Source organism: Halichoerus grypus, chromosome 10, assembly GCF_964656455.1.
Source record: "Halichoerus grypus chromosome 10, mHalGry1.hap1.1, whole genome shotgun sequence".
NCBI lineage: Eukaryota > Metazoa > Chordata > Mammalia > Carnivora > Phocidae > Halichoerus > Halichoerus grypus.
Window position 1 is genome coordinate 109,482,830 of NC_135721.1, and position 22,435 is coordinate 109,505,264.

Genomic DNA, 22,435 nt, shown 5'->3' on the forward strand with positions numbered 1-22,435 from the left:
TAAGCGTCTGCCTTCCGCTCGGGTCATGATCCCAGGGTCCTGGGATCGAGCCCCACATGGGGCTCCCTGCTCGGCAGGAAGCCTCCTTCTCCTTCTCCCACTCCCCCTGCTTGTGTTCCCTCTCTCGCTGTGTCTCTCTCTGTCAAATAAATAAATAAAATCTTAAAAAAAAGAAAGAAAGAAAAGTGCCTGGTAGATCCCTGAATGATTCCTACACGCCTTACCTAAAGGTGTCTCCCACACGGCTGGTCACTGTGCTTGAAATTCCACCAGCAAAGTAGCATCCTTTGGGACTACACATTGCTTTCTTGAGATACTCTTTTCCAAAGCTACCCTGGGAGAGTCACACATTAAAACTAGTACCGGTGCATGAATTGTTTACTGACCCGGGTATCTGAGAGTGAGGGAGAGCACAGATGGCTGGCTAAGAGCAAGGGTGACGGGGGGTGGTGCAGATAGCTTGGGTAGGGACCTCTCCTAGTTTCAGGGTGCAGGCTGCCGGGATCGGAGTGAGGGTTGAAAAGAAGTTTAGGGGGAAAGGGACAGGTCATTCAGGCCCCCTAGGGCAGCACAAAGCAAGGCTGTAGCGGCCAAAGCAGGGTAGAGAACCTACCAGCTGAGAGTTTGGGGGGTACCTTCCCAGGGAGCTAGTCTCTGTCTCTTGCAGAGTGCAGGAATGGAAGTGGCTCCAGAAATGGCTGCCTGAAAAAAACCCCCGAAGATATTCCCCAATCCATCTGGCTGCTGAGGGGCACCCCAGCCCTCAGCCTGCACAGCCGCCCCGGTAGACATGCCTCCGTTCCCACTCCCCAAGGACTCAACGCACAGGATGAAGCGGGGGGTGGGGGTGGGGGGGAGGCAGTAGGGTCTGAATCCGCCTCGTAAGCTGTAGCCGGGTGCTCCAGCCCCTCCACGTTTGTAACAACATGTATCCAACGCTTAATAAATGCCAGGAACCATTCTAAGGTTGATGTAGATAAACTCATTTAATCCTCAACACTAGGAAATCTATGTTTTTATTCATAGGAAGTTTTACTATTCATCCCCATTTTACAGCTGAGGAAACGGAGGCATGGAGAGGTTAATCAAGAGCACAGAGTGACAGAGCACAGAGTGAGTGAAAGTTAAGAGTGGGGTGCAGGCCTAGGCCACCCCACACTGCAGAGTAGCACCCTTACCCACTGGGCACTCTGCCTCTTATACCCTCATGTCTACCAGGTGGCGCAGGGGAGAGGTAGGGGAAGCTATCAGTGTTCACCGACTCTGGGTCAGGCACTTGACAAACACTTGTGTGCTTCGATCTCAGAAGAACCCAGTGGAGATGAGCCATGATATTCACTATCCATGTGGGGAAGCAAGACCAGAGAAGTCTGATCATCTGCCAAGGCCACACAGCCCAGGAAGGGGTGGAGCTGAAATCCAAACCTTGGTCTAAGCTCAGCCCGGCAGGCCTCTCCTCCCCAAATCCCTCTCCCCCTCCCCCCCAGCTAAAGAGCATGGAGACCAGAAGGGAAGGAAAAGGAAGAGGGGGGTGAGGAGGCTGGAGAGGGGCTTCAGAGGCAGTCCTTAGCCTAGCAGCTGCCTTATGTTCCCCAGGGTCCAGGAGAATGTCCGGACCTCCTCCACTTCTTGACGGACCTCAAGCAGCCATGTCCCTGGAGATGGACCACCCTGATACTCCTGGAGCATTGGCTGGGCTTTTGGGGTCTGGAGCAAGGTCCTGTGGGGTCCCCCACCCTGCTGCGCACCAGGCACCAGGGCAGGATGGGGGCACTGATGATCCCCTGCACAATCCAGCGGCACCTCCTGATCTGTGGACTTGGACAAAAGGGTATATAGCCCGGATGGGGGTACCTCACCTCCTCCAGAGAATAAAGGTGCCAACCCAGACTGCAGGGTAGGCGAGGTCTGGAGCACATGGGGAGGGCATGAACTGGGACAGAAATCTGGCCTGAAGCCCCCTGGCTCCCCTCTGACCCAGGCTCCACCAGCCCCACAAAAGGGACAAGGCAGGAAGACAGCACAGTCCACGCTTGGGCTGGATGGCCCACGGGGAAGGGAGCAGATCCACGGCAGAGAGGGCCCAGGGCTTCACTGGAGTAGGCGCCGCCTGTATACCACGGTCAGGAGCATGGCCAGGAGCACCCCAGCGGCAGCTGCCCCGAGCCATGGAGCCCAGAGGCTGGCCTGGACGGACTCCTCCTCCACCGGGGGCTGTGGGGTGGCACGAGGCCCAGGATTACCCTCCAGCAGCTCGACGCTGGGGTCCTGGGCCACTTGGATCCGAATGGACTCCACCGACTGGTACTCGTCCTCCTCTGGGGCATTGTCAGGCCCCGCGTCCAAGGACATGCTGTAGCTGAGGGCCAGGTCCACAGAGCAGCCCGAGAATGGCTCACTGTCCACCCGGGAGGTCAGCCTGCCCGGCTTGCTCAGCTCCAACTCGGAACCCCAGACAGCAGAGCTGGGGTCTAGCCCGGGCAAGCTGTCTCTGGCGGAGACACGGGCGGGTACTGGAGCCGCTGCAGTCTCCTGGGAGAGAAAGGAGGGGCTGGAAGGGACTGGAGACGGCAAGGAGACGGCCAAGTTGGGTGGCCCCATTCCCGGCCAGGGCATGAACTAGCATCCCAACCCTCCAATTCCCAGCCCATAGTCCAGGGAGGAAGCCGCCCCCTCTTGGGAGACTCAACCCATTGATGGTACAGGAGGGCAGTGGGGGTGGAGGGGACCAAGGCTCTGTCACAGGATCAGTGGTGACTTCCTCCCAGGCACCCCTCTCACCGCTCACTGGCCTGCCTGTGAGCTCACCCCCATCCCCCTGGAGCCCTTGGTGGTCGTGGCCCCATCCTACTTTGACATTCTGCCTGGGCCGAGGGCCATGAAGCAGCCACAGGGTCAGCGGCCTGGCTATGTGCCTAAAGGGTCCCCTGGACTTGGATCCTCCAGGCAGACAGCAGTAGCAGGGCTGGATGTGCAGGCCCAGAGGGGGCAGCTGGGGTGGGGGGCGGGGAGGCTGCTGCGTCAGTGGTTAATCCCACCTAAGACTGCTGTCTGTAAAGCCCGGGTCATGGAGGGCCAGACTGGATATCCCGGTGGTAAAGAGCAAGGCAGTGACGTAGGCAGGCCACCCTGCTCTACCCCTCACCGCTCCGTCTGCAGCCCGGCACTGCCGAGCTTGAGGGGGAGCTGCGAGCTCTAAATGGGCTGAGGCACATGACCAGTGGGGGTGGCCATCACACCCAGCCCTCCCGAGGCATCCGCACTTGAGAGCTCGGATGATTATTATTACTCTAAAGCTCGTGGTGTGGGGTCTGGATGAGGCTAGATCTCAGCTATCCCTACACCCTCGAGCAGAAGCCCTGCGACAGCCCAGGCTAGAGACAGAATGGGGACTGGAAAGGGTCCAAGGACAGGGCTAGGGGGTAAAAGCCTGGATGACTGCTAGGAGGGGCACAGACTCACCCCCGAGGGTATGTTGCTCCTGATGGCGGGCACTGTGCTAGCGGGCACCTTGCTGGGCACCGTGCTCGCGGACATCCTGTGCTCAGGCACCAGGCCCGCGAGCACTCTGGGTGGCGCTGTGCCAGCACGTACTGAGGTGATGGGCAGTTTGGACGGTGGCAGACTCGTGAGCACATTCGTGGCCACTGCCCCTGAGGGTTTTGAGCGGGCAGGCAACTTGGAAGGCACTGTTCTGTCGAATGCTGCGTTGGCAGGGGCCCCAGAGGGCGCCGTGCTGGTGGTCAGCGAGCTGGGGGACAGCCCTGCCCCACCGGGGCAGACACCGGGCTCACCGGGGTCGCCAGCACCCCTTGCACAGGCCGGGCCCGTGGAAAAGGACGAGGTGCCAGGAGGCGGAGCTGACACGGAGGGCGCAGGCCAACGGCTCGCCCTGGGGAGGGAACGGCTCAAGGGCTGGAAGGACTCAGTCGGAGACACAGGCCCACAGGGTGAGGTGAGGCTGGAGGCCACGCCTGCAGGTGGCAAAATAAAAAGGGAGACACACACCACAGGACCGTTACCCTAAAATCACAGTCACCCTGGGATCAGACGGCTGAAGAAGGGCCTCCGTACCCCAGCTCAAGTCCCTACTGCATCCAGGCCTCCCAACTTCCTACCCGGGGAGTCTCCACAGTCCCTTTGGTCATTGCGCCCAGGCCAGAGGGTCCAACAGCCACAGGCACATCCTCGGTCCTATCTACCCTTAGTCCTTGACCTAAAGCCAAGTCTTTCCTCTCGTAAGAGTGAAATGGTCCCTCCCCCTAACAGCATCTAGGAGCTTGAAGATCATTCATTATCCTCTGCTTTTTCTTCTCCTGCCTGGGACACCCCCCTTTCCTCCTGTGCCTGCTCCTTAGCTTGGTGAAATTCTGGATGCTCCTCCCTCCGCCGCCTTCCCCTCCCCCCCAGCAGGAGCGATCCTGGACCAGGCAGAAGAGCTCACAGCAGTCATAGGGCACCAGAGGCCCAGGCAGCCCCCAGTGTGTGCAAATCTCCTGGGAGGCCTACGGACTCAGGGGGAAAGGGGTGCAGGGACAAAGCCATCCCTGACACGAGGGCTTGAACTGGGGCAAGCAGGAGGGAGCAGGTGGTGAGAGTCCATAAAGGCTTTCCCCATGGAACTCTGAGAACACACATGCCAGGCCCTACACTGACAAAGGTCAGGAGTCATTCTGATGTACCACCCCGCGCCCCCCAAATCTAACACACTGCAGAATCTTGTGGGACCTGTGTCCGTGCATATACTGAAATCTAAGTACCCTTTGCCTCCCTGGTCCATAGCAGCGTTTCCTGAAAGGTGTTCTACAGCGAGCTGACATTGCAAAGTATAAATGGGTGCTGGGGGAAGAGTTCTGGGGTGACAGGAGTGTAGGGCACTAAAATGGCTTCTCTGAGCCTTTAACTGTTCATGTGCCTTGTGGCTGTCCCCGGGGCACCCAAAGCGGGGTAGGCCATAGTGTTCCATGGAACACAGTTTGGGAAATGACAGTGCAGAGAAATGCCAGCCTGGGAGGTCAGAGTGGACAGCTCTATATTCCTGAGGGGGAGCGCTGAGATCTGGTGTGGGGGTCCAGGCTCTTACCTGATGAAAATCATACTTCCTCTGGAGGCTGAGAAGTTTTAGTGATTCACTGGGAGCTAGAGCCCCATTTGGAGTAGGGCCGGGCCTAAGGGCTCCCCTGCCTGTAGGTGGCCCAGGCATTCTGCACTGTCCTCCAGGTCCTGGAGAACCCCTGCAGAGTCAGTCCTCTTGGTAGAGTCCAGAAGTAGCCCTAATCCTCTTCCCCTACCTGTATCCACACCCTCTGCAATGTGACTGTCAGTCCTCTCATCTAGGGATGGAGTCTGTTCTCCAACTCCTCGACTCTGCACTGGCCTCGTGACTTGCTTTGGCCCACAGAATGAGGCGGGAGGAACGCTGTCAGCTTTGAGCCTTTGCCCCAGGGGCCTGCCCTCTCAGAATTCTGCTCAGCAGCCATGAAACAGACTTGTCTGGTGAAGGACGGAGGACTCGCTGAAGAGAACCAAGGTGCCCCAGCCAACGGGCATAAGCAGAACGTACGTGTGTGTGGGCACCAGCGTGTACACAAGAGGGAATGCAGCCAAGATCTGAAGAACTACCCTGAACCAGCCCAAATTGCTAACCCACAGAATCATGAGCTAAAGAGTCATATTTTAAGCTACTAAATGTTGGAATAATTTGTTACATAGAAAATACGGATACACCCTCTAAGGAATTGGGTTGCTCCCTGAGGTAAACTCCTTTTATTCCCACCCTTGCCTCCTGTCCAAGGAAGCCAGAGGGGCAACTCTACTCTTCACCCTCACTGGGAGGTTGGGAGGCCCTAGAACTCCAGATTCCACACACACCTGCTATGTGGGCACTGCCCAGTTCTGTGTCCTGCTCTTGATGCCCACTGGAGGTCAGAGGGCTGAAGGCCGCCATGTCAGAGGAAGGCTCCAGAGGGCCGGATGGCCTCCTCAGGACATCCCCAAAATGGGGCATCTGTGGGACTTTCTTTGAACTCTGCAAGAGGGAAAATATAAATGAGGCAGTTGCTTCTCCCAGGAGTGGGCATCTCCTACAGGTCTCAGCCCGTGCAACGGAGTACAGAAACCAAGGAAGCCCCTTGCCCTGGCTTTGGTCATTGCCAGACCCTCTGTCTATAGAAACCTACCTCACAGAAACACACACCATCTCATGGGGAGTCTCTGTTCACCTGCCTTGCCCTATAAAAGTTCCCCGCCCTGAGGCTACTGCACAGACCCCTTTCTTGGGCTACAAGCCCATGGTGTGGCATCTCCTGGAGACCCCACTGCCCACTCATCACATCCCAATAGAATCAGTCATTTTCCCCTCTGAACTCGATTTTACTGGCAATAATTACTCCAACCACCCCATTACCTCCTGCTTCCCCAGTATCCCTCCACTGGTCATTCCCTGGTCCCTTGATCTAGTTCACCATGTCATCACATGAACCACTGCAAAGACCACAAACCTGTGACCTCACAGCTGGGTGATAAGAGGGTTGAGGGCCACCACGGGGTGAAGCCCTGGTCAGCAGTCTGAAAGCTGGTTTGGAGCCTACCTCCATTGAGGGAGCCCTGAGGTTCTGAGCAGAGATTAGGCATGATTCATGGTGGGGACAGAAGAGAGCTTCTAGAAGCTGGGCAGACAGGAACACAAAAGCAGGAGCCCCAAAGTAGATTGTGAGGACGCACCTCTTCCAGGGACTCTGGTGGCTGGGTGTCCTGGACAGGCATGGGGAAACTTGGCTCCTCCTCTCCGTAGCCGTTGTAGGGGGCACTGGGGGCCACAGCAGGTCTGGAGGGCTGTGGAACCTCAGCAGGAGCTAACTGTGGCCTCCGGACCCCTGGAGGACAAAGATAGAGTGATGTCAAGGGGGAATCAGGGGTGCTCCCAGTGACAGGAGAGGCCTGGGTGTTCCTGGACCCCCAGGCCAACGACTAGCAGCCCACCATGGCTCCCAAAGCTGTCCTGATGTAGGATGTACTTAGAAGAGACAAGATTCACTGAGTGGGAGGCGGTAGCAGGCGGGAGAGAGGAGGTAGGGAGGGCAAGAACAAGAAGAGATAGAAAGAGTGGGGCGGGAGGGATGGGGGGGAGCACCTCACAAGCCTCTCACCACCCAGACCGGGTCAGCAGTCACCACTTCTCTGTCCCCCGGCATTCTGGAACCCAGTGGCTTTCTCCTCCTCCTTGTGGGTGGCTGTCACCACTGACTGACCCCTCAGAAAGAATGAAAGGAGGGAGGGAGGGAAAAAAGAAAGAAAGCAAACAGGAGGCTATTCTAAGGCTGTAAATCTGAGCAGGGTCTCAGGAGTTGTCTCTGGTCTGAAATATAAATAGGGCTGACTTGAAGTTTCTTCCTGTTTTGACCACTGAGACCTGACCTCACCAGACCCCTCTGGGCACTTGGCCTGGCAGGGAGCATTGAGAGGGAGCTAAGGAGTAACTGGGCAGCAGCTGGGGTGGGGGACCGAGAAGGCTCCAGGGGAAGTTCGGGGGAGAGGAAGAGATGAGAGAAAGGAAGGAAGGAACCCATGAGGGAGAAAGAGGAGATAGTGAAGGGAGGAGAAGAGAAGAGAGGATTAGAGAGAAAAAGGTAAACTGAGGGAGAGACAGGAGGAAGCGAGAAAGAAGTGGGAAGCAAACAAAAATTAGAGGAAGCCCCATTTGCTGAGCACATGGGAGGTGTCCAGTCCCAGCTAAACACTCAACATGCCATCCACCATCCACCACAGTCCTACGATGCAGATGTCTGGCCATTAGTTCCATTTTACAGAGGAGAAGACTGGACCTCGCCAAAGGGACATGGCTAGCAAGAGGCGAAGCTGCGATCTACACCCAGGTCTACCTATTGCCAGGGAGTCGTGGGAGGGAGGGTAACAGAGGAAGGCAGGGGGTACAGGGGGGAGGGCACAGGCTGAGTGGAGGCCAGGGGTTCCACGAGGAGGGCCAGGGCAGGAAGCTCACCGGGCAGGTTGCTCTGGTAGACGCAGGCCACTTCGTCAGCGAGATCCACCAGCTCACAGGCCCTCAGCGCCTTGATGAGGGATTCCACCCAGCCGATCCGCCGCCGAAGGCTGTTGAAGAGCTCCCAGAGGGTGCCCTGGTTCCCAGAGAGCTGGCAAGAGGCCCGCAGTCGGTCCTGGAAGACACAGCCAGCTGCCCTGATCAAGCCAGGTGGCCCTGGCCCCTTCCCCACTCAGGAGGGGACAGCTGCAGAGAGAGGCTCCAAGTACCCACAAGAGCGAGGCAGCCATATGAAGCTCGGTCAGAGCCCAGGACAAGGCCAGTGTTTGGGCCCAAGTTTAAAGGCAGTTACCAGGAAACAGGCTCTTACTGTGTGCCAGGCCCTGTGCTCAGGATGCTGTGAGAATTATCTTATTTAATGCTTTTGTCCCTACTCTACTGGTGAGGAAACTGAGGCTTAGCAGAAATAAGGTAACAAAGATCCTACAGGCAGATCCCAGTTAGTCCGTCACCAAAGCCTGGGGTTTGGTTAGGGAGCCCTGAAGGTAAAAAGAAAAGGTCTGGATTAGCAGAAGAGGAAAGGGTATGCAGGGAACATATGACAAAAAGGAGGCAAAAGGGACAGAGAGAGGAAGCCAAGTCGAAGCATTAGGAGGATGGGGTGCTGGGAGATTCTGGTAAGGAATCTGAGGGCGGCAGAGTTTTCATATGCACCGAATTCCCACATACAGATGGGCAACCAGACAGCAGAAACGAAAACCCACAGGAAACACTTCCTGCAGAACTAGTCACAAGGCATCCCCACAAACCCCCAAATACAAGGGAGGGGGGCTGGATCCCGTCAGCCACGGGCCTGCGCCACTGGGAGCAGCTAAAACTGGGAGGCGGCCAGCCCTTCACCTGGGGCCACAACCAGGTCTGAGAGGCTAGGGCGGTCTGGCTCCCGCAAACTCTCAAAACTGAGCCCTGGGCTCCCTGTCAGGACAGGGTCCCATGACAAGGTGAAGGGAGTCCACACTGAGCAGGAACAATGACAAGAGAGATGAAGTAAAGGAAGGTCCCGGTGGGAGCACATGAGGGGACCGAAGTCCAGAAATCTCAGGCAGCCAGCACCCTATTTTTTTAGCACTACACCGTATGGACGCAAGAGGGAGCTCAGCCACGTGGGAAAGGCCAGCCTGAACCACACTTTGTTCTGCAGGTTAGAGAAGCGTCAAGGTCAAGAAGCAGGATGCAGATGATGGACAAGGAAGGAGCTGGCCCTGGCTTTGGGGAGAAGCCCTGAGCCCCACGGCCCCGTCCCGAGTCAGCGGCGGGCTGTCACGCCCCAGCTCACCTGGTCACTTGTGGTGAGGCAGGACAGGTAAGGCAGGATCTCGGGAACATGAACGCGGTCGACAAAATTGCTGTAATGGTGGCGGATATACTCGTACGTCTTATCCTCGGCAAACGTCATCGCTGTCCAGGTTCCGAAGTGACAGAGGGCTCTGGCCCATAAAAGGACAGACGGAGAGGGAAAAAAAGACTGGAAGAAAACACACCACACAGGGCAGCAGAGTTGGGACTGGGGTCAGACAAAAGGCAATGACCCCTTTCTTTCTCAACTCTCTGGAATGTTTGCTTCTTTCTTTAATCGTCCAATTTTATTACTTCCTGAGTCCCAGAGGCCTTCAATAAATTTGCTTAAAAATGAATTGATGACCAAAAGAAATCAGATTCAGATCTAGGCCCCATTTCTGCCCTGCAGGTTGGTCAGCGTTGGGGAGGGTTCTGACTCCCTGTCATATGTGCCCCTAGCCGCGGATAGCAAGAGGGCTCCACCAAGAAGCGCTGCTTTTTTGGTGTACTAGAAAAACAAAAAGCGCAAAATAATAACAGGATCATCCCATTTTAAAGGTGAAGAAAATGAAGTACCAAGAAATTAAGGGGCTTGCTAGTTAGTGGAAGAGCAAAGAACAGAGGTCTTCAGGATCCAGGATCAGGTTCTTTCCAGAATATGACTGTAAGCCCACCATTAAAGCTTGCCACGTACATGTTCTTAGGGTAGGAGGCTGGTTCCACTCACTGTGTGATCTGGGGCAAATTACCAGTCTTTTACAGGTTTCTCTTCACCCCTAAAATGGCTTAGAGAGCTTGTTTTGACAATACAATAGTTCAAGTGCCTCAATTACTAGCGATTGCTACTAGTTGCTTAGGTAGCACTTACCACAACTTGCAATTATAGATGGGGTTGTCTGCGAGTTTCTTACCTGCCTCCCCCCTCAGGGAGAGCTGCAGGGAATAAGAGGGACAAGATCTCTGCCATCATCCAATTTATATTCTATTGGGGTGGGACAGATAACAAATCAGTAAACATTTACATAAATAGGAATTCCAGATAGTCATCAAGGCTATAAATAAAGCAGGGTAATGAGACAGAACCCCTGGAGGTGATCAGGGAAGTATTTCTGAGTTGGTGACATTTGAGCTGAGGCATTCTGGGCTGTGACAAGATCAGCGTTTTGGGCGGGGGGGAGGGGCACAGCAAATTAGAAGTCCTAAGTTGGAAATGAGCCTGCATGTTTGAAGAACAAAAAGGACGGGGTGCCTGGATGGCTCAGTTGGTTAAGTGACTGCCTTCGGCTCAGGTCATGATCCCAGGGTCCTGGGATAGAGCCCCGCATCGGGCTCCCTGCTCAGTGAGGAGCCTGCTTCTCCCTCTCCCACTCCCCCTGCTTGTGTTCCCTCTCCCGCTGTCTCTGTCAATTAAATAAATAAATAAAATCTTAAAAAAAAAAAAAAAAGAACAGAAAGCAGGTCTGGGTGGTCCAGCTTAAGAAAGCTGGGGGGAGGGGCAGAGATCAAGGTCAAGGAGGTTAGGAGGGGTGGCTCATGTGGGGTGTTGCAGGAAAGGACTTTGGGGGTTTTTTTTGTTTTGTTTTGGGAGGTTTTTTGGAGTGAAATGGGAAGCCATCAAGGGGGTTCTGAGCAGGGAAGGGAAAGGATTTGACTTACGTTAAAGACCTCCCTGGTAGTTGTGAGGACCTGGACTGTGGAGGGGCCAGGATGGAAGCAGGGAGACAAATCAGGAGGCTAAAGGAAGGGGCCGCAGGATGGGTATGGCCAGAATGCTGCCCGTGGAGGTGGTGAGAGGTGGTTGGATTCCTGGTGTGCCGTTGATGTGGGAAGTGAGGAAGAGAGAAGAATCAAGGATGATTCCTCAGGTGCTGGGTGGATGGATGGTGCCATTTAGGCAGGCCAGAGAATCTGGTGGAGAAGCTGTGGCACAGAGAGGACTCCAAAGCTCCATTTTGAACAAGTGAAGCTTGAGACGCTATGACATGTCCAAGTGGGTTTTGTGGGAAGAAAGTGGTTGGAAGACAGAGGGCCAGGCAGGAGCAAAAATGTAGGTGCCTGGCTTGGGTGGGACTCTAGGAGACAATGCTGCAGAGCCTCATAGTCTCATGTTGCATTCCTTGCTTTGCTAGCCACCAGGTGCCACATTCCTGCTGGGGCAAGTGTTGATGACAGAGATCAAGAGGATCAAGGAGATGGGGGGGAGGAGTCCTCTGAGCCTTCAGGAGATGAGTGAAGAACAACTCTAAGGTGGTTAAATGACCCTTTTCTCCTTCTCTTCCATGGCATCCAGGGAGGTACCAGGAGAGAGTCAGGTAATACATTCTTCTGCATCTGAGCCTCAGCCCTTAGGCATAAGAGTTTGGGGAGTATGGGGACACCTGGGTGGCTCAGTCAGTTAAGCGTCTGCCTTCAGCTCAGGTCATGATCCCAGGGTCCTGGGATCGAATCCCAAATTGTCTCCTTGCTCAGCGGGTTTTCCCTCTGCCTGCCGCTCCCGCTGATTGTGCTCTCTCTCTCTCTGACAAATAAATAAAATCTTTAAAAAAAAAAGGGGGGGGGGAGACTTGGGGAGTATGGAAGTATAACATGCTCCAACCAAAAAGAAAGGAAGCCCGTTATTTGTTCACATTTATTCACGGTCCATTATAGGCAGCCACATCCTCAGTTTCTTTCATTTAGGAGAAGAGAAATAATGCCAGGTTGCACAAGCCGACCAGTGGCCCTGACAGGATTTGAACCCAGGACTTGCTGCCTCATTGCAGCTCACCATATAACACCTTGCAGAACATAGGGCTGCTGCAGCAAGTGACACTCACAGCCCCAGAGGGACCAAGGCCACGGCTTGGGTGAGGGGAGTCGCTGGATGAGGGTGTTCCTGGGAGGCTGAAACAATTGAACGGACTGTAAATCGTTCAGACAGGCTGAGTGCATTCCCTCTGGCAGTCGCGGTTCTCAGATCGCTGACTGTCCTTCCAGAAGTTTGTGAGACTCCACAGCATGCATAGGAGAACGTCGTTTTTTGTTTTTTGTTTTTTTCAATGTTTTCCTAGCACCTCCTTCCGGTCTCAGAGAAGGGCGGACCGACGCTGCGAGGTGAGCTGTCTACCCGAATGCCCCGGAGGCTCTGAGTGCGTCCCGGAAAGAAATAACCGCCCGGCCGAGAGGGGCGAGGCCTCACTAATTTGGCTCCGATTCCCGGGTGGGACCGGGACCAGGCCCGCGGAGGGAGGGAGGCTGTTCTCAGCAGATGTCACCACTGAGAACTGTCAAGGCCCCGGGAAGGACGGCGGCCCTGGACTCTAGGCGCGGCCGCGGCTCCGGGAGGTTGGCGCACCGCGGCTAGGCCTCGCCCCGGGGTCACCTTCGGCCTGCGGTGGGCTGGAGGAGCTCAGCAACCGGCACCTGTCTCCTTCCCGCCCAATCTCCCCTCCAGCCCGAGCGGACGCCCCGCGCCACCCCCAGAAGCCCTCGCTGCAGCGAACTGCGCGTGCTTTAGGACACGCTCTTCCCCAGCCCCGCGCACCCAGTCCCGTGCCCGGACCCCCGTGCGCCCCGGCGGACTCCGAGTCCCACTCGGCTCTTGCCGCCGCTGGCCACCTCCCCGAAGGGAGCCGACGGGACAGAGAGCCCGGGGCGGCTAACTTACCTCGGGTAGCAACCACCCCGCGACCGCCGACCTCCGCGGACACTCCGGAACCCTCCCCCACAGGGGTGGGGCGCGGCGGGGAGGGGCGGGACCGCGCGGCCATTGGCCAGACGGCGGGGGGTGGGGCTTCGAGGCCCACCCGAGCCTGGGCAGCGGGGGCGGTCGCTTGGCCTTGGCTCAGGGGCCTGGACACGCTGGACCGGCGCTCCGGGACCGACCTAGGTTCCTACTGGGGCACAGAGGATCAGATTATTTTCTTTCCTTGTTTGTCTCGAGCAACGTCCAGGGGAAATCCAGAATCTGGCTAGAATCCAAGCCTCGGAGTCAGTGGTCGGCTGGGTCCCCATGCTTCCTACGCGAAGCAATCACTCCTCCCGCCGAGTAATTTGAGGGGGGAGAGTCTTTATGTCGTTTGTACCTGGGTTACCCAGGGCCTGGCACACAGTGAGTGCTCAATAAATATCGGGTGACACGCAAAGTTCACACGGGCGACTCCTAGGGAAGCAGGATCGAGGTGGGAGGAGGCTGGGGAGGTGAGAGCTGGGCAGGGGCGCGACGGTCCTGGATTTGGGGGTTTTTGTTGTTGTTGTTTTAAGATTTTACTTATTTATTTGACAGAGAGAGACACAGCGAGAGAGGGAACACAAGCAGGGGAAGTGGGAGAGGGAGAAGCAGACTCCCTGCAGAGCAGGGAGCCCTACGCGGGGCTCTGATCCCAGGACGCGGGAGATCATGACCTGAGCCAAAGGCAGACGCCTAAGGACTGAGCCACCCAGGCGCCCCCTGGGTGTGGGTCTTGAGTGCTGTGTGGGAAAGGCTTCTCTGCCCAAGGGTCTGGGGTAGGCACCTTCCCACACGGCTTGCCAACTGCCTGGCCCTTCCTCTGCTTGGGGCAGAAACCAGCAACTATTGAGCCCCCACTGTGTTCCAGGTACAGGCTTAAAGTCATATAGCTTAGAGCCCACTAAATACTCTCACAATAACCAGGTCGAGGTTTATCTTTCCTGGTTTTAAGAGAGATTAAAAGAATCAGAAAATGGCAGTTCTTACTAAACTTAAACATGCCAAGCCTATCACCCAGCCACCACTCCTAGCTGTGTGTCCACCTAAAAACGTGCACCATACCTAACGTCCATAGTGACTTTGTTCCCAATAGGCAAACTCTGGAAACAACCCAAAGGTTCCATCAGCAGGAGAATGAAGAGACAAACAGTGGTGTGCTCACACTGTGGAATAGTATACAGCAGTGGGAAAGAACAACCAATGAATACACACAACATGGATGAATCTCACCAGGATAAATAGGCACCACAGCCAACCAAGTCAAGCACAAAGAATACATGCTGTCTGTTCCTTCAGTTGCAAGGAAGGCAAGGTTCAAAAAGAGGCAAAATGCATCTACATAAATAGAAATCATTCACTTGTTACTTCTGGGGTGGGGTACAAGGGAACTTTTGCGGGGAATGGAAATGTTCTATATCTTTTTTTTTTTAAGATTTTATTTGAGAGAGAGAGAGAGCACGTGCACGAGCCAGGGTGGGGTGGGGTGTGCAGGGGCAGGGGGAGAAACAGACTCCCTGCAGGGCTCGATCCCAGGACCCTGGGATCATGACCTGGGCTGAAGGCAGACGATTAATCGATTGAGCCACCCAGGTGCCCCAGAAATGCTCTGTATCTTGATGTGAGTGGTGGGCACATGGGCTTGTGCATATGTAAAAATGCATCAGCTGTACACTTAAGATTGTTACACTTTATACTGCAACTTAAAAAGGAAAGAAAGACTGGGTGCCTGGGTGGCTCAGTCAGTTAAGTGTTGGACTCTTGATTTTGGCTCAGGGCATAATCTCAGGGTCGGGAGATCGAGCCCTGCCTCTGGCTCCGCACTCAGTGGGGAGTCGGCTTGAGGTTCTCTCTCTCCTCAAGGGGAGGGGTTAAGAAGTTTTGCTGAGATCACGTGCAAATGCCTGTGTACATACCTATCTCCAAATCCAGTGCTCCCAAACTAAACCACAGGAAAATGCCTGAACACTTTTTAGATGAGATTTTATTACTTTATTGGTAACCCTGTGGATATTTCACAACATTCAGCATTTACAAAATGTTATTATCACACCTGAACTCAACTAACTATAATAGAGCCAGCTCTGCCTTGTTTAGCCAAGAGAGGGTGAATGTCAATGGGCTTGAGAATTCCTCCTGCCTGCTACCTACACCAAATCCATGACCTCATATCTAATTCTTGCAGGAAGAACATGGGAGTGTGGTGACTGGCTTCCAAATGCAGTTATCACCCTTGTCTCTACCCTTGTATTAAAAAAAAAATGCATCTTCCTCAAAAATACAATGAGATACTATCTTAGTCCATTTGGGCTGCTATAACAAAAAAACCATACACTGGGAGGCTCAGACAACAAGCACTTACTTCTAGTTCTGGAAGCTGGGAAGTCCAAGATCAAGGTACCAGCAGATTTGGTGTCTCATAGGGGCTCACTTGCTGCTTCAGAGACACAGTCTTCTTGCTGTGTTCTCACGTGGTGGAAGGAGCAAGGGAGCTCTCTGGGGTCTCTTTTAAAAGAGCACTAATTCTATTCATGAGTGCTAAACCCTTATGACCCAAATCACCTCCCAAAGATACCACCCCCAAATACCATCACATTGGGGATTGGGTTTCAAAATATGTATGGGGGGGGACATAAACATTTGGTCTATAGCAGATATAAACCTTTAGGATGGCTATTATAAAACCAACAAACAAGAAAATAACAAGCGTTGGCAAGGATGTGGAGAAACTGGAATCCGTGTATGTTACTTGTACATTCCCCAACTGAAACTCTCTACCCATTAAACACTAACTCTCAGGGCGCCTGGGTGGCTCAGTCAGTTGGGCGTCTGCCTTCCGCTCGGGTCATGGTCCCGGGGTCCTGGGATCGGGCCCTGCATCGGGCTCCCTGCTCGGCGGGGAGTCTGCTTCTCCCTCTCCCTCTGCTGGTCCCCCTGCTCATGCTCACTCTCTCCTCTCTCACTCTCTGTCAAGTGGATAAATAAAATCTTAAAAAAAAATAAAAATAAAAAAAATAAACACTAACTCTCTACTCTCCATTGCCCCCAGCTCCTAGAAGCTACTATTCTACTTTCTGTCTCTAGGAGTTTCACTATTCTAGATAGCTTATATAAATGGAATCATATAATATTTGTCATTTTGTGACTGGCTTATTTCACTTAACATAATGTCTTCAAAGTTCATCCATGTTATAGTATGTGTTAGAATGTCCTTTTTAAGGCTGAATAATATTCCATTGTATGGATAGACCACATTTTGTTTATCCGTTTGTCCACTGCTTCTACCTTTTGGCAGTTGTGAATAATGCTGCTGTGAACGTGGGTGTACAAATATCTGTTCAAGTCCCTGCTTTCATTTCTTTCGGTATGTATCCAGAGGTAGACTTGCTGGATCATATGGTAATTCTATTTTTAAATTTTTGAGGAAATGGGTATAGAGTTTCAGTTGGAGAAGATGAAAAAGTTCTGGAAATGGATGGTGGTAATGGCTGCACAACAATGCATGTACTTAATGTCAGAGAACTGTACACTTACCAGCGGTCAGAATGGTAAATTTTATGTTATGTATATGTTACCACAATAAAAATCCTGACCTGCGTAGTCTCCTGCCACCTTTGTCTGGGACCCAAAGGAGGGCACATCATCTCATCTACGGTATTCTTGCCAAAACTCCTAATCTGAAGCCAATCATGTGGAAATGTCAAACAAACCCAAATGTGGGGGGCGCTTGGGTGGCTCAGTTAGTTGAGAGTCTGCCTTTGGCTCGGGTCGTGGTCTTGGGGTCCTGGGATCGAGCTCCGCCTGGGGTCTCCCCTGCTCGGCTGGGAGTCTGCTTCTCCCTCTGCCTCTGCCTATCGCTCCCTCTGCTTGTGCTCTCTCTGTCCCTCTCTTTCTCTCTCTCAAATAAATAAATAAAATCTAAACAAAAACAAAAACAAAACCCAAATGTGGGACATTCAACAGGTGTCTAGTTCAATACAGTAGCCACTTTGCACAGTAGCCATTTCCCACAAATTAAATACCATGTAAAACTCAGTTCCTCAGCCCCACGAGCCACGTTTCAAATGCTATTTTTATATGGCTAATGGCTGCCATAGTGTACAGCACAGATACTGTGCATTTCTATCACTGCAGAAAATTCTATTGGAGAGTTTTTTAAAAAGGTACACTGGACAGCACTGATCTACAGAATAACTCTCCAAAAATGTCAAGGAAAGACTGAGGAACTATTCCTGATTAAACCAGAATAAAGAGATAGAACAACTGAAAGCAATGGGAGATCCTGAATTGGACCCTGAAAACGAAAAAAGGACATTGGTGGGACAAATGAGGAAATCTTACTAAGAGTTTGGATTAATTACTAATACTCCATCTGTGTTAATTTTCTGGGTTTGATCATTGTACTATGGTTATGTAAGATGTAAACATTTTATTATTTTTGCAACCATTTTGTAAGTCTGAAATTATTTCAAAATGAAAATTTTTAAAGTAAATTAAATGTAAAATCATCCCTATCTGGCTATTTATATTAATTTACCTTTTACTGTTGACTGCATTCCACCCTATTTCATGAGTAGAGTTCATTTTGGGGGCTTTTGACGTTTTTATTTAAATTCCATTTAGTTAACATACAGTGTTATATTAGTTTCAAGTGTACAATATAGTGATTCAGCACTTCCATACGTCAGCCAGGGCTCATTACAACAAGTGCACTCCCTAATCCCTATCACTTGTTTCACCCATCTCCCACCCACCTCCTTTCTGGTAACCATCAGTTTGTTCCCTATAGTTAAGAGTCTGTTTCTAGATTTGTCTCTATCTCTCCATGAGTAGAGTTTATTGATTGCTGTCCAATTATTAGTGGAAGGGCAAGAGAGTGATTTATATCCCAGGTGCCCACCCCCGCCCCTCCAGTGAGGGCCTGTGGAGTCCCCCTCCATTTTAAAGCTCATAACCAAACAGGTGGCCCAAGTCCCCTAGCCAGTGCTACTCTAGGAGGGCTATAGCTCTTAGGTATTGACTCAGCGGCCACCAGCTCACGTTTCCCCCCAGAGAGCAGAGTCAGGCCCAAAGAATAGTGACAGACGGCCCCAAAGGCCCCAAAAAGGGAAATGTTCTCATGTCTGAGTCCCTTCAGGGAACTCTCCAAGACTGAAAAACAAAATATAAGCCCTGCCTTTACAACCTTGTTTCAGATAAGTTTTTAAACTGCTATTATTTAAACTATTTTATTTTTCACACTGCCAATTTCATTACAAAAAATTAATATATTTTCAGTAAAGCTGAGGAAAAATTATATGCTTATATAGTTAATATGGGGAAAACCAGAAATGCTTGATGAAGAAAACGAAAATCTGTACTCCTAAGGCTACCTCTCAAGAGAAACTGCTAGTGATACTCCAGTGTTGTCTTTTCTTTTTTTTTTAAGATTGATTTATTTATCAGAAAGAGAGAGAGACATGAGAGGCTGGGGGGGAGGGGAGGGAAGGGCAGAGGGAGAAAAAGAATCCCAGGCAGACTCCCTGCTGAGCGCAGAGCCCACAGGGGGCTGGACCCCATGACCCTGAAATCACCACCAGAGCAGAAATCAAGAGTTGGATGCTTAACTGACTGAACCACCCAGGCGCCCCACTCCAGTGTCTTTTCTTTTAGTATTTCCTTCCCTGCAATACAGGGCCTCTGAGTCCTCTGGCTTCCAGGAGTTATACTTGACCAGCCACATGAGATCTCTAGACATAACAGGGTCTGCTATAAGCTCACCTTACCTTTCAGTGGTCTCAGGAGAAGAGGGCGTGGCCCGTGTCAGCTTGTGGGTCAGTCCCTGCTGCAGGTGGCCTCTCCGGGGCTCAGTCCCTGTGGTCAGTCAGCATGGCCCTTCATCAGCCTCAGGCCATTGTTTGCTGGGCACCTGACACTCAGGCACCGCTCTCCTGCCCGTCCTTCCCGAGAACCACTGACGGAAGTTGCTTGGCAACAGACATTTACCTGAAATTTGTGGGAAAACAAGCAAATGAAAAAAAAAAAAAAAAAAGCAAATGAGTGCATGGGCAGGATGTGGCTTCCAAGCTACCAGAGTTCCTAAAATTCACAGACCTCCCCCAATACAGGAGCCGTCCCTTGATCACATCCCTCCATGGCCCCAGCTTCCTGCCACACTGCTACTGCCGTGCTTGCTTTCAGACCCTCTTGATGTCTCTTGTCCTAGGGCCCCTCCCCTAGGATCTGGAACCAGTGCAGAAAACAGAAACAACTGTAGTTATGTTGCGCAAGAAAGGGCTTTGTTTCTTGAAGCATAATTCTGTGAAATGTAGCAATCTTAAGTGTGCCACTTGATTTTTACCTAAGTAAACACCTGTGTAACCAGCACCTGGATCAAAATCTAGAATATTTCTGTCTCTCCAGAAAGTTCCCTTGCACCCCTTTATTGATCTTAACCCCAATTCATTATTCTTATTCCAACATCATAGTTTAGTTTTTGCCTGTTCCTGAATTTAATATAAACGAAATCAAATAATACATGCTGTTTTGTGTCTAGCATCTTTCACCCAGCTTTTTTTTTTTTTTTTTTTAAGTAATCTCTACCCCTAATGGGGTACTCGAACTCAGATTTGCATGCTCCACTGACTGAGCCAGCCAAGCACCCCTACTCAACATGTTTTTGACATTCGTCTATGTTGTTGCATGTATCAGGAATTTGTTCTTCCGTTGCTGTTTAGTATCCTATTATATGAATATATCACAATTTGTTTATTCGTTCTACTTTCTATGGAATATTTGGCCTTCTCTGGGTTTGGGCTACTAGCAATAAAGCTGCTATGAACATTCACGTATAAATCTTTTTCTGGAGTTAAGCCCTCATTTAAAAATTGCTGGACAATAGGGTACGTTTAGCTTTATTAGAAGCTTCCAGGAGCACCTGGCTGGTTCAGTTGGTAGAGCATGTGACTCTTGGTCTCAAGGTCGTGAGTTCAAGCCCCACATTGGACATGGAGCCTACTTAAAAAAAAAAAAAAAAAAAAGCTTCCAAGCAATTCCCCAAAAGTGGTTGCATCACTTTACACTCCCATCAGCAGTGTACTGATGGTTTCAGGTGATTCAATTCAGTCTTCTACTTCACCAACACTTAACATGGTCAGTTTTTTTCCCCACAGGAAGGAATTTAATACAGAGAATTCGTTTGTTTCAAAATTGGAGGGGGGGGGGGGTGCTGCAGGCAGCAAGAGGCTGCCAAGGGAGTAAGAGCACATCATCATAACCACAGTCAGAAGTGAGGAGGCCCCTGCTGCCATCCCCAGCTCCACCCAGCTCTGTCTCAATGTCTAGTCAATGCAGGAATGCCAAGTCTGGCTGCTGAGACTGGCTCTAGACCCTCACATATTTGTGTCCTTGCTCTCAGCAGAAGTGGCAGCAGGAAGATGGCCTCCACCCCCCCAAATCTCTGATGGGGCATCTAATTGTCAGACCTCACTTTAAATATGTATTTGTAGTTCTGTGCACATTTATATATTTATATATTTAAAGATTGATTTATTTGAGAGAGAGCATGTGAGGAGGAGGAGGGGCAGAGGGAGAGAATCCCAAGCAGATTCCCTGCTGAGCACAAAGCCCAACGGGGGACTTGGTCCCATGACCCATGGGATCATGACCTGAGCCCAAATCACGAGTTTGACGCCCAACCGACTGAGCCACCCAGGCACCCCTCATTTTGTATTCTTAATTCTAGCTGCAAAGGAGTCTGGTAAGTGTATTTTTCCACTTTCCAGCCTCTGCAGAATATAGGAGAGCACCCTGTAAGGAGGTAGGGAGGGAGCTGGTTTTTATCAATTGGCTTTTGCTGAGTAAAAAAGCTATCCCAAAATGTAACTGACTAAAATAGCAACCATTGGGCGCCTGGGTGGCTCAGTCCATTAAGTGTCTGCCTTCGGCTCAGGTCATGATCCCAGGGTCCTGGGATCGAGTCCCACATCGGGCTCCCTGCTCAGCGGGGAGCCTGCTTCTCCCTCTACCATTCCCCCCCTGCTTGTGCTCTCTCTCTCTCTCAAATAAATAAATAAAATCTTTAAATAAATAAATAAATAAATAAATAAATAAATAAATAAATAAAATAGCAACCATTTATTTAGCTCACAATTCTGCAGATTGGTGATTTGGTACTGGGCTTAGCTAGGCAGTTCTCATCTTAGTTGCTGGGTTCACTCATGCTGGTTACCAAATCTGTTGGGAACTGACTGGGCGAAGATGGGCTCAGCTGGGATGGATCACCGCTGTTCATGTGATCTCTCACTCTCCAGCAGGCCAACCTAGGCTTGTTTTCATGATGGCTGGGCAGCTTTCCAAGAGAGAGCTCCAAATGCTCTTTAGGCCTCAGCTCCAATATAGCACATCACTTCTGCCACCTTCTGCTGGCTGAAGCTAGACACTAAGGCTGGCCCAGATTCAGGGGCAGTGGGAATAGATTTCCACCTCTTCCAGAATGTGATGTAAAGCCACAGTGCAAGGGTGTGAATAAAGGGTGGACTGAGAAGTCAGGGCAATCAACCGCACTAGTCCACGACACCCACCATACCCCCCACTCCTGGAACCAGCCAGCAAATCCCAAGTACCCTCTTTCTTTTCAACAAGCAACAAGATTCCCTGACTCTTACCTTTTCTGTTCCTTTATTTTGTCCTGTTTCCCAGGTTCCTTTATTTTCCAGATCTTCAAATTAATGTTTAATGTAAGCAATATCTTTACTTTCTGAGAACTCATTCTCTGGTGTTCCATAAGGCAAACCTTATGGATGTGAGATCTTCTTGAATCTAATTACTGAGAATAGTAATTAGAGAAGCTTAAAAAAAATTTTTTTTTCTACTGTTCCCTGCATGGTTTTCCTCTAAAGCCATTTTTTGCTGTTTGCTTAGTTTCTTTTTTGCGTTGGCAGTCTTTCCTCTAATGTCTGGTGAACATTGTTTGCATTAAGAATAAGGCAATAAGGGGCACCTGGGTGGTTCAGTCACTAAGTGTCTGTCTTCGGCTCAGGTCATGGTCCCAGGGTCCTGGGATTGAGTCCCGAGTCAGGCTCCCTGTTCAGCAAGAGGCCTGCTTCTCCCTCTCCCACTCCCCCTGCTTGTGTTCCCTCTCTTGCTGTCTCTGTCAAATAAATAAAATCTTAAAAAAAAAAAAGAACGAGGCAATAAAAAGCACCGGGAAGTTCTGTGCACATCCCCTGGTTGGCTTCCTTCTGGGGCAGCCAGATGGGGACTGGCCTGTACAAGAGGCCCTGTAGGCCAGAACACAAGGGTGTCATCTCATGTATAAGGCTATTCTGTTTCTTTAGAGCATGGGTGTTTAACCTGGTTCAGGCCAATGACTCCTTGGATTGTCTGGTAAAGTCCGGAGGCCAGAGTAGTGT

At 51.6% G+C, this 22,435-nt stretch overlaps 1 protein-coding gene across 12 annotated transcripts; it reads right to left on the bottom strand.

Annotated features, from left to right (window-relative positions):
• Positions 1-967: 967 nt before the first annotated feature.
• Positions 968-19,027, bottom strand: MAVS (mitochondrial antiviral signaling protein). Of its 12 annotated transcripts, none has more exons than XM_078056986.1 (8): positions 12,984-13,047; positions 10,249-10,319; positions 9,336-9,524; positions 8,000-8,174; positions 6,724-6,875; positions 5,872-6,028; positions 3,463-3,974; positions 968-2,532 (listed from the first exon to the last, which is right to left on the bottom strand). In XM_078056986.1, exons 3-8 carry the CDS (start codon positions 9,453-9,455, stop codon positions 2,092-2,094), a joined length of 1,557 nt encoding a protein of 518 aa, XP_077913112.1. In that variant the 5' UTR covers positions 9,456-9,524; positions 10,249-10,319; positions 12,984-13,047; the 3' UTR covers positions 968-2,091. The 12 variants fall into 12 exon arrangements, with proteins under 12 accessions (XP_077913112.1, XP_035949302.1, XP_035949301.1 ...); XM_036093409.2 differs by having other exon boundaries at positions 10,206-10,319; XM_036093408.2 differs by lacking the exon at positions 12,984-13,047 and adding an exon at positions 10,994-12,971.
• Between the last annotated feature and the right edge of the window lie 3,408 nt (positions 19,028-22,435).

Coding starts and splice junctions, on each gene's coding strand:
- MAVS (XM_078056987.1), bottom strand. CDS start 9,455: ATGACGTTTGCCGAGGATAAGACGTACGAGTATATCCGCCACCATTAC. Junction 3,975..5,871: donor GGGCAGTGCCCACATAGCAG/GTGTGTGTGGAA, acceptor TGCCACCTGCAG/GCGTGGCCTCCAGCCTCACC. Junction 2,533..3,462: donor GGAGCAACATACCCTCGGGG/GTGAGTCTGTGC, acceptor TTTCTCTCCCAG/GAGACTGCAGCGGCTCCAGT.